General features: G+C 41.5%; 3 protein-coding genes across 11 annotated transcripts; 1 reads left to right on the top strand and 2 right to left on the bottom strand.

The window, feature by feature from the left end:
* Positions 1–2,328: 2,328 nt before the first annotated feature.
* On the top strand, positions 2,329–4,482 carry LOC115737495 (NADH kinase-like). The gene is made up of 5 exons (XM_030669636.2): positions 2,329–2,510; positions 2,698–2,952; positions 3,059–3,139; positions 3,677–3,828; positions 3,926–4,482. The coding sequence occupies exons 1-5, from the start codon at positions 2,421–2,423 to the stop codon at positions 4,287–4,289; spliced, it is 942 nt and encodes a 313-aa protein (XP_030525496.2). The 5' UTR covers positions 2,329–2,420; the 3' UTR covers positions 4,290–4,482.
* Positions 4,483–4,785: 303 nt separating this feature from the next.
* On the bottom strand, positions 4,786–8,656 carry LOC115737496 (E3 ubiquitin-protein ligase CCNB1IP1 homolog). 8 transcript variants are annotated; one of them, XM_048274239.1, is made up of 10 exons: positions 8,406–8,653; positions 8,155–8,228; positions 7,290–7,419; positions 7,088–7,160; positions 6,757–6,802; positions 6,573–6,603; positions 6,185–6,440; positions 5,902–6,065; positions 5,435–5,702; positions 4,786–5,339 (listed from the first exon to the last, which is right to left on the bottom strand). In XM_048274239.1, the coding sequence occupies exons 3-10, from the start codon at positions 7,357–7,359 to the stop codon at positions 5,333–5,335; spliced, it is 915 nt and encodes a 304-aa protein (XP_048130196.1). In that variant the 5' UTR covers positions 7,360–7,419; positions 8,155–8,228; positions 8,406–8,653; the 3' UTR covers positions 4,786–5,332. The 8 variants fall into 8 exon arrangements, with proteins under 8 accessions (XP_048130196.1, XP_048130195.1, XP_030525502.2 ...); XM_048274238.1 differs by adding an exon at positions 7,490–7,506 and having other exon boundaries at positions 8,156–8,653; XM_030669642.2 differs by lacking the exon at positions 8,155–8,228.
* Positions 8,657–9,451: 795 nt separating this feature from the next.
* On the bottom strand, positions 9,452–12,032 carry LOC115737549 (protein trichome birefringence-like 38). 2 transcript variants are annotated; one of them, XM_030669723.2, is made up of 6 exons: positions 11,714–12,032; positions 11,078–11,249; positions 10,707–10,882; positions 10,402–10,560; positions 9,987–10,285; positions 9,452–9,701 (listed from the first exon to the last, which is right to left on the bottom strand). In XM_030669723.2, exons 1-6 carry the CDS (start codon positions 11,992–11,994, stop codon positions 9,592–9,594), a joined length of 1,197 nt encoding a protein of 398 aa, XP_030525583.2. In that variant the 5' UTR covers positions 11,995–12,032; the 3' UTR covers positions 9,452–9,591. The 2 variants fall into 2 exon arrangements, with proteins under 2 accessions (XP_030525583.2, XP_048131170.1); XM_048275213.1 differs by having other exon boundaries at positions 9,452–9,717.
* Between the last annotated feature and the right edge of the window lie 640 nt (positions 12,033–12,672).

The raw sequence follows: 12,672 nt of genomic DNA on the forward strand, positions 1-12,672 counted from the left end.
CCCGCCATTCACGATAACGAGACAAACCCAAAATATCAAGATCAAAACATATCTCGGAGGGGATAAAGCCATTCGATTTTATTACTCTCGTATTATTGTCAACATAAAACCAGAAAAAAAAAGGAAAAAAAATGAAAAATTGGATGATTAATTTGCTAAATACCATTCTAGGGAATCCCAAACCTTTCGATCATGTTTCTTTTTGGTCAGATGATCATCTTTCTTGAAAGAGTGAGTTGAATTCGCGAGTTTTGTTTTCTGGTGGGACTCGGACAAGAACGAGGAGGACTTTTATCGAACAGGCCTGGCGATGATGAACGGGCAGGTCCAAGGTCCAAACATTCGGCCCATTTATGGCCTTGGCTTATTCTCAGGAATTGCAAAATCAAGTAGCCAAGCCACCTCTCTTGAAAGACTCTCAAACCAATTTTGATGATCTATTCGATTCGGATCATGGTAAACAAAGGCCATTCAAACAAAACTAGTACATGGTCCCAAAAGGAGGGAAAAAAAAGCGCAATACAACGTAAAAAGAGTAAGATGGGACAAGAAAGTGTTTTAATATTTTCGTGCAATGCGTCCATTTATTTAAAGTATTATTTCAAAGTACTTTCGCTTGGGAAAAAAGAATTAATCATTCAAACGCGGGGACATTGGGGCGTCACTCGCCCCAACGTGTGGGCGTAGAGCTCTCGTAATGCACGTCGATGAGATGATTTGCGTGTATCCATGTTAACTCGTCGAGACCTAAAAAGTTTGGAGACCCAAGACTATTTTTTGAGGAGAGATTCCCCCTTTCAACCTATATTTCCTCAAAATGAAGTTATTCTAATAATATGAACTAATTCAAAACGAATCCACGGGCCATTTTCATGAGTTAAAAAGGAAAATCGCCATTTGTAACAAAATAGCCCATCGGTACTCTCCACTATCTTAAATGCAGCTAAGTCAATTGTCAAGCTCTGACCACAAAAAAAAAAAAAAAAAAATTTGTCAAGCGAAAAGCATTGCAACGGCGCGCATCGAGTCCATTGTAATTGAATGCCGGGCCTAGCAACTGGGCCGACGTTATAATTGAGCAGGTAGACAGGCTTCCCCAGTTGAATTGGGAAAATTGTTTAATAGGTTCTACGCTTATTACACATTTCTGAATTCAATTTTAAATCTTTTAATTGTGTCGATTTTTTTTTTATCCGCTTTATCAAAGTACAAGAGAGAAATATCGCAGTTCAATTGCAGGTAACTTTAAAACAAAGCGAGATCTGGGTAACAAGAGAAATCAACCGAATAAAATTATGGATTACATGCTCAAATAGCATATAAGTGAATTCTTTGCACAAAAATTGACAATCGATCACCGATTTCATCTTCAGTGATGAGCACACACTGAGATCTCAATCTATTATTATGGTTTTGCATTTCGATGGCGCGCATCTAGATCTGATGTCCGCAATACTATCCCGAAGTAGAGTAAAAAGGTTAATCGATAGTGTAAAGTCCCTAACCATATCTAAAATTTATATAATGACTATAGACTTTAATTTATAGATTGCAAAATTTTTGTAATCATGTAATTTCTCCGATCTCATTCGAAATTGGACTTGTTCACGGATGAAATCCAAGAAAAGAAAAATCCCGAAAACATAGATGCCGAAAACCTCAAATCTTAACTAGATCGGATAGAGATCTCCTCAAAACGGGAGAGAGAAACTTTTAGATGTAGACTAAAAGACCTAACTTAAACTTTCCCTTCTACGGAGGTTGATGAAGAAAGTGTGAGAACACAAGCGAGATCTATCCAGCAATTTTGGCCAAAAATCATTGCTCATTCAGAGTGAATAATTTTTAATGTTTTTATGTTTTATTACTTATTTAGTTTTTCACTTCTTCCTCTAGCTGTTGCTAGGCCTTGGCCATGGCCAGCGATCGACCAAAGGCAGCTATTATTAGGGTCGTCCTCGCCGATATTTGGCTATTGGCGATCCCGCCAACTTCGGGGGAGAGTTGACCTTGTCGGCCTTGGGCGAGACTTGATCTTAATGGATTTGGTGAGGCTAACCTTGTTGGTCGCAGCTTGTGGCCAGCCATAGCTGAGGCCCGGTGAACGGCAGAGGAAAAAAAAATAAAAGAAAAAGAAAAGAAAAAATAAAAATGAATAAAAATAAGAGATAAGAAAAATTATTAAAATTTATCTACATCAACAACATAGCACGGTTGGCGATTTTCGCTAAAATGTCATGTGGACTTAATTGATAAAATATGAAAATGTTGATGACTTAATTGATACGATTAAAAGTCTTAAGATTGAATTGAGAAAAGAATAATAAATTTGGAAGTTTTTGGACAATTCCCAGGTTGGATTGGCCTGGGGAGGAAATGAAAGAGAAGTAGCAACTGCTCATGCTCTGAGAGCAACGTAGATGGCGAGAAGGAAGCTTTTGGTTCTGTTGAAACCTTTTGATGTTTTCCCAGTCCGTACCTCCGACGCTTCTCGGACCATCAATTCTCAAGTATAACCCAACTCCCTTCTCTCTCTCTCTCTCTCGGGGTTGGGGTAAACGAGGTTGCTTTGACTTTTGCGTTCAAGGTGTTTGATGCAATGTCCTACTAAGTTCTTTCTCCAGGGTTCCTTGGATGGGTTAGTAGTAGTATGCTGTTTTGATGGGTTCCCGCTGACATTTTGTCCTTCCCTCGAAGACGTCGCAAATTCTAGAGTATCTGGACAACCGGCGAAAGGTGCACAAGGATGCCATAAGGTTATGTCAGAGTATACTGCAGCGAAAGCCTGTAGATTGGGAACCCGTGTTACGAAACGATCTGTCCCAGCCGATACAGAATGTGGATCTCGTTGTCACGATCGGGGGCGATGGCACTCTGTTGCAGGCCAGTCATTTTATGGATGACTCGATTCCTGTTCTCGGGGTGAATTCCGACCCTACGCAAGCCAAGGAAGTCAGTTCAGCTGTTTTGTTGATGCCTGGCAATTCTTGTTGGCTTGTCTCGGCCGAGTTTATGGGGAGCTTCGTGTTTTCAGCAGTGCATTGTTTTCACTGTGTAGGTGGAAGACCTCAATGATGCGTTTGATGCCACACGAAGCACGGGATACCTTTGTGCAGCTAATGTCAATAACTTTGAACAAGTAAGCATGCGCAATTACTTAGTTCAAAGCCAGTGGAATTACAAGTTTTTCTGGTTCATTCTATGTTAATGATGAGTTCATGTTTTGCACAAACGTGAATACTTTTATGTTGAATCTTAGTGGTCAGCATAATTGCCGCAGCGTGAGCAAACCACTCATGAAGCCTGATTTAGGGATGTAGAATTGACTTGTGCAGAGGTTAGTGTGGTCACGGTGATTTGACCAATGCAACTATTGATGACATCCAATTACTTGTCAAATGATTTTTACACAGCTTCATGAGCTCTTTTAGCATCAAGTATCAGAAAGTCATTCCAAGAATCTCTCGTCTTTAGCAGTCTTAGAGGAATTCACGATCTTGCTTGGCTCAATGTTTATCTTTCCCGCCTCACGTGGATTCCATAGCGGTTATGTGATAATTCCAAAAGTATTTGTTACTTTACATATTACATAGCCTTTCTCAGTCCTCCCTTTTCACACGTTGCTGAAAAATTAGCCTGGAAATATGGGGCCATGATCGCCTTAAGTTTCTTTCAGATGCTTGATGACATTCTGGATGATAGATTAATTCCTTCAAAATTGACGAGGTTAGCAGTCCATGTGAACTCACACTTGATGCCAAAATATGCTCTTAATGATATTTTGGTTTCACATCCATGTCCAGCGGCAGTTTCTCGTTTCTCATTCAGGTGAGAGTCTTAGCGGTAACATGCAGGAATTAGTTTTCTGTTGCCTTTTTTCTTGGCTGTTGCTCTGTAACTCTTGAATGGTTCCTTCTGTTGGAAGAATTAGGAAACATGACCAGCCTTGCTCCCCATTAGTAAATTGCCGATCAAGCGGCCTCCGGGTTTCAACAGCTGCTGGATCAACGGCTGCTATGCTCTCCACAGGAGGATACCAAATGCCCATCTTGTCTCAAGATCTCCAGTACATAGTAAGAGAGCCTATATCACCCGGTGCAGCCTTTAGCCTGATGCGTGGAGTGGTGCAGTCAGATCAGCTTATGGATGCTGCATGGTTTTGTAAAGATGGTGTGATACATATCGACGGTTCCCATGTGCGTTGCTCTATCAAACATGGGGATAATATCGTGATATCTTCCAAGGCTCCGGTTTTGAGTGTTTATCTGCCTTCTTATGTATTGTCATAGAAAAATGTCTCTGGTCTTGGGAAATTTTCTATAGAGAGGTTGCCAGGTTGCCTGCTATGAACTATTGCAGTTCCATCTGGTTGAGTTATGTATGAAGGGCTAGGGAAAAACCAAGAACTTTGACTGATCTTTTGACATCATCGGTGAAAGCCTTTAAGTATATGTGAGATCAAGAAAAATTCTGACTAGCAGGGAAAAACCATTCTTTGCAGTGTGAACTAGCTATACTTTGTATTGCCTTTGTTGATACAAACTCTAGTACTTGGGCCCATTTCCTGCCTGGTGTTCCTATCTGTAGCTAGTTATTACATGAAAAGGGCAACACATTGGATCGTAAACTTGGGGTATGATGTCTCCTGCAAGTCTGCTGCCAAGGAATGTCAATAATCATGTGCGGAGACGTAAACACCCGACCTTCTACTGTCAAGCGTCACTTTAGATGGCAACTTGGATACAAACTATAAGTTGCTCAAGGGCCAGCTTGAAGAGACAAATATTGGATTTGAAAGGCACTGTGAAATTAGCCACGAGACCTGTTGACCATCTAGTTTGACTACCAAAGCAGCACCCAACGAAAATTTAGTGAAAAAGCACCATGAAACCTTACAAGACTATCAATTCGTCCTTACAATACTATAAGTACGTACAAAAAGTTATTCCATTTTATGTTGCTCTGGTTGAAGAAACTGATTGAACACCATAAACCACAGATAGACCTAAGCTTCACCCGCTGCTAGGGCTAACAGAAGAAACCCTAGATACCACAAACAAAAACGAAATTCTTTCAGCTATTCCAGCTATACACAAGCCATTGTGTCCGATGCTGTTCTATTTTTAGCATTTTACCAGTCACGATTGCCAATGTGCGCTCAAAATCCCGACTTCACAGTGCTGCCTAGCTACTCCAAAAATGCTAATAGATGAAGTGCTCTTTCCATCTCTGTACTTGTCACTAGCTGCCACTTCAACAACCCACAGTAATCTCATGTGAGTTCTTATTAACCCCTTTGGAATCCAATGATTAAGGTTTTTGCTTCTATAGGCTATAACCTGCGTAAATATGAAGTAAATGCATAAGGTAGAGGTAGTGATTCTCTCTTTTCCTAGCTCCTACCTCTTTCCATCTTTAAGAGTTTGTCGCTTACGTAAACATTTGAGTCCGATTGCGGGAGAGCTGAGGCCTCTTTATGGGGGAGAGTATGAGGTTCCTTAATGTCATTGAGGGGTTGGCAGTACCGCCTCCAAAAACAGGGTCCCCACCAACCCTTCTGCTGTTGGTGTCAACTGGAATGGTTGGGTGTTTTGCAGGTGAGCCCCCAGAGATATTAAAAGGACCAGAGGTTGAACTATTCTGCCTTGCTGGCCATACATCCTCTCTTTGCCCTGGAGTTGCAGGAGGAAAGATGGACCAATCTGCAACATATAAGTCAACTGGTTTTGGAAGTATTTAAGCAGCAAAGAATGAGTTGAGCATTAAATCGGCAAATGGCCAATTCTTGAGGTCATTACAGTCTAAAGAACTATAACCCAGCATTTGATCTCACACCTTCTACCATGTTTGTATTAAGAAGCCATGTGATGTCTTGTATCCTACTAAAGTACAAGGAATTACCTTTACGCATGTGGTCAGGATCATTCATCATGTTAGTTGGGGCTGAAAACAAGTCAGGTTCACTTCTTGGATAAAAATTGCTTGCAGGTTGGATTGCAGATCGTTTCATCGACTCATACTCACTCCTTAGTCGATCATACATGTCATCTAGCTTTCTCTTTTGCCTACAATAAAAAGCGAATTGTGTTAGTATGGAAACCCTGTCACAAATTCAGCTTCCCATTTTGAATAAAATTGGCCCATCAAAGATTATTGAAAAATTTGGCCCCAGGAATATCATAACCTTGATTTCTCTGAGAACTTCTCTTGAAGCTCTTGCTTATCTTTGGAGAGGCTCTCAATCTCTTGTTCCATCATCTGACACCGCTTGGCCATTTTTTGATATGCAGCATGTACTTGTTCCAGTTTTTCTGTGAATTTCTCTTGCATGACTTCACATTTCTGCCGGCACTGAGCCACTATTCTATTCATTTTAAACTGCATCTCCAATTCCTTTTGTCCGACAAAGAACATCACACTACGGTATGCACTCTTCATGACTAGCGATTTTTAAGGAATTTTCATGTGTATAAAAACAGATAAAGAGGTAAAATATATGGGAAAATGGTCCACTCCCTATATTTATTAAATTCTGAAAAGTGCTAGAGTTGAAGAATGAAGAGAAGGGATACGTATCTGCGGAGACATTCCAGCCATAGCCATCTGTAACAGTGGGAGTTCATTATTACGTGGCACCAATCTCAAACATTAAAATCATTACAAAGTAACATGAGAAGCAGACAAAGACTACGGTGTGTAAATAGTTACAATCTGAGATACTCTGACTGATACTTGGAGATGGAGGCATTTACTCACATTGATCCATTCATCATTCGGATTTATATCCACAGGTTTCATGAGACTGAAAAGAAGAAAACAGAAGAAAGCTTAAAAGATTGATAGCATGAACTAAAAGCATTGATTTGTCATTCAGAGCACCCATCTACCGTCAACATACAATCCTAAAAAGATGATGACAGACACATAATCGAGTGAAATGGCATTGTATTTCCATTGAGAAAAACATAAAAGCTACGAACATATATGATTGGGTGACTTTTTATAGCTGATATAAAAGGAGAATACAGTTTCCTTCATTTTAAAGAGCCAGAAAAGGTTCAAAGGTTGCTTTCAGGAGCAAGTTTACCTCTTAGAGAGCACTTGGTCGCAAATGGGACATGCTGCATCATTGTTTAGAATCTTGGCAGCATCTTCATTGCCTTCGACAAGATTAAGGAAACCTTATTCTCATGCAGTAATTCACAGAAAGTTATACCAACAAGAGAGCAAAATGCTATTTGCAACAAGTAGTCTCCAACCGGAAAACAACTATGGTACAATCAGGATACACAAAAGGTGACCACAGGTGGTGGAAACAGCTCGTCCTTCCAATTCTCGCCAGCACGCGTTGCATCTCATTTCAGCAATCAGAAGATACCTTCAGCTACATGTTTCTATCTCAACTTTGTAACCAAACATCTGAGAAGAGGATTTATGCAAGTTAATATCCTAAATTGAGAATTCCTCTGCACAAACCTCGACATTATACCCGGTAGTGGCCATGGCGGCGGTAACCACGTGTATGCATGGGAAACAGGTTATTTCAGATTCAGGATTTCAACACCACGAGGCCAACTTGCATTGTATAAAAGGAACACACGGAGGCATATATATATATATATCAATTTAATTTTTGTTTCTTCCCTTGTTGAAGGAGACAGGAACAATTAGTTAATCAGAGAAGCCAAACGTAATCACAATACACTAAGTTAACGCATATTTGCTATGTCAAGGTAATTCAAATCTCAGAACTTCCAAAAGATGCAGACTTACACATTTTATTTCCTATGAAGGTCATAGGGCATTCCTCCAATGAAAAGCAAGCATAGGTAAAAAGAGTATCGGCTATTGTGAGAGGGTGAATCCGTTCATATAGGCAATTGGATCAGTTTATTTTCGAAGTCCACAACCACACTCATTTTCAGACATGGTTTGAAGCTGAGGTTCGAGCGAGAACAACATTCTAACCCCGGAAAGCACCGAGACCAAGAGCTGAGAACAAGTAAAAGAGTGAAAACAACAGGGAAGACAACCGACACCATAGCCGGTGAATTCAACATTCACCGAATCATCAATAGGAAAGCAGTAGATCCGGAACAACATCAATTCCTCCTAATTCCATGCTCAGGACTCACAAATAAGGTCGAAAACTACCTGGAAAATTCATGCCAAACTCTACGTTTCCTCGAGAGTCGATCTTCGCCAACTCACTTAGAAACTAGCGATCCCTAAAATGGAACTCCCAAACCAGAAATCCAATCAAACGTTGCAGATTCCAAAGCAACGGAATGCTCCAGAGAGAGAGAGAGAGAGAGAGAGAGAGAGACGAACGAGAACCGAAACTCGGAAGTTCTCGCGAGGCAAACTGACGTCGGATAAGCTAAATCTGTTACGAACGTCCTCACCTTGAAACGCCGCGTCGATCGAGCTGGCTGGGAGATGCGAGAGCTAACCAGGGCGGCCAATGATTCAAAGAGCGAGCGAATGCGACCGAGAGTCGCGAAGAAATCCGAACTCGAAGAACCCTTCTTTGGCTTGTGCGCTGCTGCGTGATGTCGTCACTGCGAATGACGCGGTGGGCGTATCTTGCGAAATATGGCGGCAAAAGACGGATTCTGAAGAAGCGAGGGAGAGGGAGAAAATCACATTTTGCAATTCAGCCCCTGTTCTTTTACACAACTAGGAAAATTGCCCCTTCTTCTTTTGAAACCGCGCGAGCTCCTTTTCACGTAATTTGTTCCGTTAGGAAAATTGGTCGTTTTTTTTTTAAAATAAATCTTAAAATACGCAGTTTTGTATAATGAAGGTGGTCTGAATAACAAGTACGTTGCACAGATTATGTACGACAAAGCTTCTTTTCAAGACGGATAATTTTAATCGGAACAAAATTTTATGAAAAAAGAACGGGAATTTTAGGCTCCGTTTATTTAACAAAAAATGTGATATTTCTATTTAATGTTTTATAGGGAGCCATCTTTCCAGGAAAAGGACAAAACTTTCCGATATTTGGCTGAAACTTGAAAACGAATTAGAAAATATTTTCCTTCGTTTGATACGAAAAACCTGATTTGATTTTTTTTGGAAAAAAATCTACCCAAAAATTTGATTTTTAATTTTCTTCCTTTCCTTTTATATATATATTTTTTATTTTCTTTGTGTAATTTCTTTATTTTTATTTTTCCTTCTTCTGCGGTTGGTGGCAGGGCCATAGGCAAGGAATGAGCTCGCCCAAGGCTGGCGAGGCTCGCTAGAGGTTGGCGACTCGTGTGAGGACAAGGTTGAAGAAACATTGGACCCCGTAAGCAACTCGTGTATTCTCTAGAAAAGAAGACCCATACTCTCTAGAAAAATATCAATTCGTGATATTATGAATCATATCGCAAGACAAAGGAAACGTATTTCCCTGTATAAACAGTTTATGCTCAATAAATCTACAAGTGTTTTTGTGGTCTTTTGTGGATGAAGGCAGATCAAGATGTTCTCAATATAAGGAGACAGACACTGTGGTGGTTGCAAAAGTTGCATCCTTCTTGATGTACAATTCACTGCTATGTCATTTGGAATTTGCAATTTCGCCGGCTAGCGAAGTATTTAGAAGAGGACGACATGAAAAGTTGTGAAGGCGCAAAGTAGAAACATGGGAAACGTTCGGCTTCCGGCCGTTGGGTACCATTTGGTAGCTCCCGACGAGATTTGATCGACTGTCATGGAGCCAAACTTGCACGAGTAAGCAAAGTAGGTAGATAGATCAACGAGAAGTTATTAGTAAGATATATGTCATGAGATTTTGTGCTTATATATTGGTGCCGATACTAAGGCAGGAAGAAAATGAACAAAAAACCGTAGGACAAATAACGAAAGAGAAGAATCGGTAGAAACTCCAGAACGACGCTGCGACATCCTAAGATGACATATGGTCATTGATTGCCAAATGTTTGAGATGCCAAGTAATACACAAACTTTGCTGTGTCAGATCGTTCTTCTACCTCTATTGACGAGGATGGTGTAGAGCAATTGGTTCCAAGTATCGGGCACGCCGGCAAGACACCAGTGGCTGCAATCGTTCCCTCTCCAGCCTTCGAACCCGAAAGCTGACGGGTGTCCGTCTTTCCTAAGCTGCGATAGCTTAGTTATGTCGAGAAGAGTCACCTCTGTCGCCATCTTGCCGAGCACCTCGCTCACGACCGCCGCCGGTGGTGGTGGGCCTGCCGGGTACTCGGACCCTGAAACGGGCTCGGTTTGCCCGTCGCAGGTGGTCGTGCCTGACTCATTCCACTCCTTGCCGCTTAATCATTTCCAAAAACCATCTCAAATGATTAGCAAGGGGACGAGGTTGGTGGTTGATCATTTGGGAACGATCTAACGAACAAGAGGGTGGCTAAGCTAACTAAAATGACTTACCTGTAATGAGTGGGAGAGATGCCTTGGAAGATCACAGTGGTGGTGGTAGGATCGATGTTAGAATCCACCCACTTGGACCATGTGGTGAGCCCCTCCTTGAAAGCAACCAAACGGTCCATGTCTTTGCGTATGGTCTCTCCTTGCTGAATATAATCCCATCTAATATCAAATTAACATGGCATTGTCATCATCCTCTCATCTTCTCAATCTTGTTGACTAGTTGGAGTTTTAATACAGCAAAAGAATGAAATTTGTGAGGTGAAAAACTAAAATCATGAATTAGGGTCTGTAATACTAGCACGTACGCCTGTTTTCTGCCTGTATGCAGCCACCAGTGCCAAGTGTTGAAGACAAGCATGTCGTACCCTTTCCACGCATCGCCATTGACGATGGAATCAAGCTTCAGAACTCTCCCTATCTTCTCCTTCACCACGTCGACCAGAAACGCATTCCGAGATAACACCACGGAAACGCCATAGTCCTGCAGAAACATTCGAAAAACTTAAAGAAGACGAGGACAGCCGATGGATTTTTCAAAGTATGTTTATCTTCGAGCATGTTAACAAATTTTCGATCGATTGTCCAATCCATCGACATCTCTTCATCGGGATTAGACCCTTCTCATTAAACAGAACATTGCTTAAGATTCCATTTTGTTTAATGAACAATGCCTTACATGTACGTCAAAGGTGGAGACATCTCCTGTTCGAGCGAGAGTGTAGTTGGAGCGGGGAAGCGAAGCATGCAACATGCAAGTGAGGGATTGCCACTGGTTGAGGCTTAAAGAGTCCCCCACGAACAGTATCTTCTTCCCTCTCATTCTTCTCACGAAATCTTCTCCACTGAAGCTGCACCACCATTTCACGCAATGAACACCCAAGTGCTTCACCTCAATATTTGGCTAAGTGGAGCGAAAGAGAGTATTCTACGCCGACGATCCCACTGTTTTCGTCATCCGACAAGTCAATCGCTTTTTACCCGATTAGTATTTTCGTGTCCGTTGTCGAAAACATAGTTTTTTGGGAGAAATTGGAAAACTTCTCTGACTTGTCAAATGCCACCGAGACACTTCAGACAGATAGGTGCATGTGTAAACGACAAGTGAAATAATAGGTTTTAACCTGTCCTTGTTTTGTCTCGATTCTTTCTTCATCTCGCCTCAAATTTCTGCCGACAATAGTTCTGTGCTCTAAAATGTTATCAGAAGAAGGAAACCAAGAATGTGGCTGAGAGCAAAACGATGCGCAGTGCGAGAAGAGTACAAGGGTTACTAGAAGAAGAAGTTCATTCGATCGGTGCGTGCATGTTCTACCTCGGCAGTTCGCAGGCACTTGGCTTCCATTTGTATCCTAGGTAGAGCTGATCTTGACGTCCGTTCTTCCGGCAGTCGAACTCCGCCTCGATGAATGGGCACGTCGTGCTGTCGTAGGGAGGGCGATGACTACTGTTGTAAACCCAACTTCCTTGGAAGACGTTGCAACCGCTCACTTCTCGCGGCGCGACTTTGGCGTCAACCGCCGCTCTGTCGAGGCATGAAGCAAGGACAAGAGCAAGAGCAAATGAATACACGAAGCTAGGAGAGACAGGCCCCATTTGTCTTGAGAGAGAGAGGGGGGCGATTGGGATGGTTCTAAAAGGGCATTGCCGCATGTATGTGGGTGTGCGGTTGGATGGATTCGCTTCAAGACAAAGACAAGTTCAGCAGAAATAGATCCTTCCACCATCTCTTCTTTAGCTAAGTGGGGGGCGTTTGTGTGTTAGTTTTGCATGGACCCCTTAGTACAGTTTTGGCGTAAAAGGATGGTTTGTCATCATTTTCTTGGTTTCAATTCTGCTGCTTCTTTTTTCAGTTATACTAACTGATGCTTTCCTAACTGATGCTTCAAAGGAAAGCCTTTGCTCTTTTTATATGCACTTCGCCCGATCTGTGATATTTAAACATGATAGGTTTACAAACTATTTAGACCTAATCCAGCTCAATAACTCTTTCTTCACTCGATCTCGCACTTGCTCACACCACACTCTCAAGTTTAGGTATACATTTTCCTAAATTGGATTAAAATATGAAAGTATTTTAGGAATACAATAGACTTGCATTGTATGACAATGTGTGAAAATGGGTTAAATGGTCTATTTGAGTCGGACCATTTTTTTTATCCGACTCACCCATTTGACAGATTTAATCTGTAATGAGGCTGAATGAAGGCTTTTGCAACCAGTAATTTTCTACCAAGTTAGGTAAATTTTACGGTCTAGTAATAATCTAGAAAT

Source organism: Rhodamnia argentea, chromosome 2, assembly GCF_020921035.1.
Source record: "Rhodamnia argentea isolate NSW1041297 chromosome 2, ASM2092103v1, whole genome shotgun sequence".
Taxonomy (NCBI): Eukaryota; Viridiplantae; Streptophyta; class Magnoliopsida; order Myrtales; family Myrtaceae; genus Rhodamnia; species Rhodamnia argentea.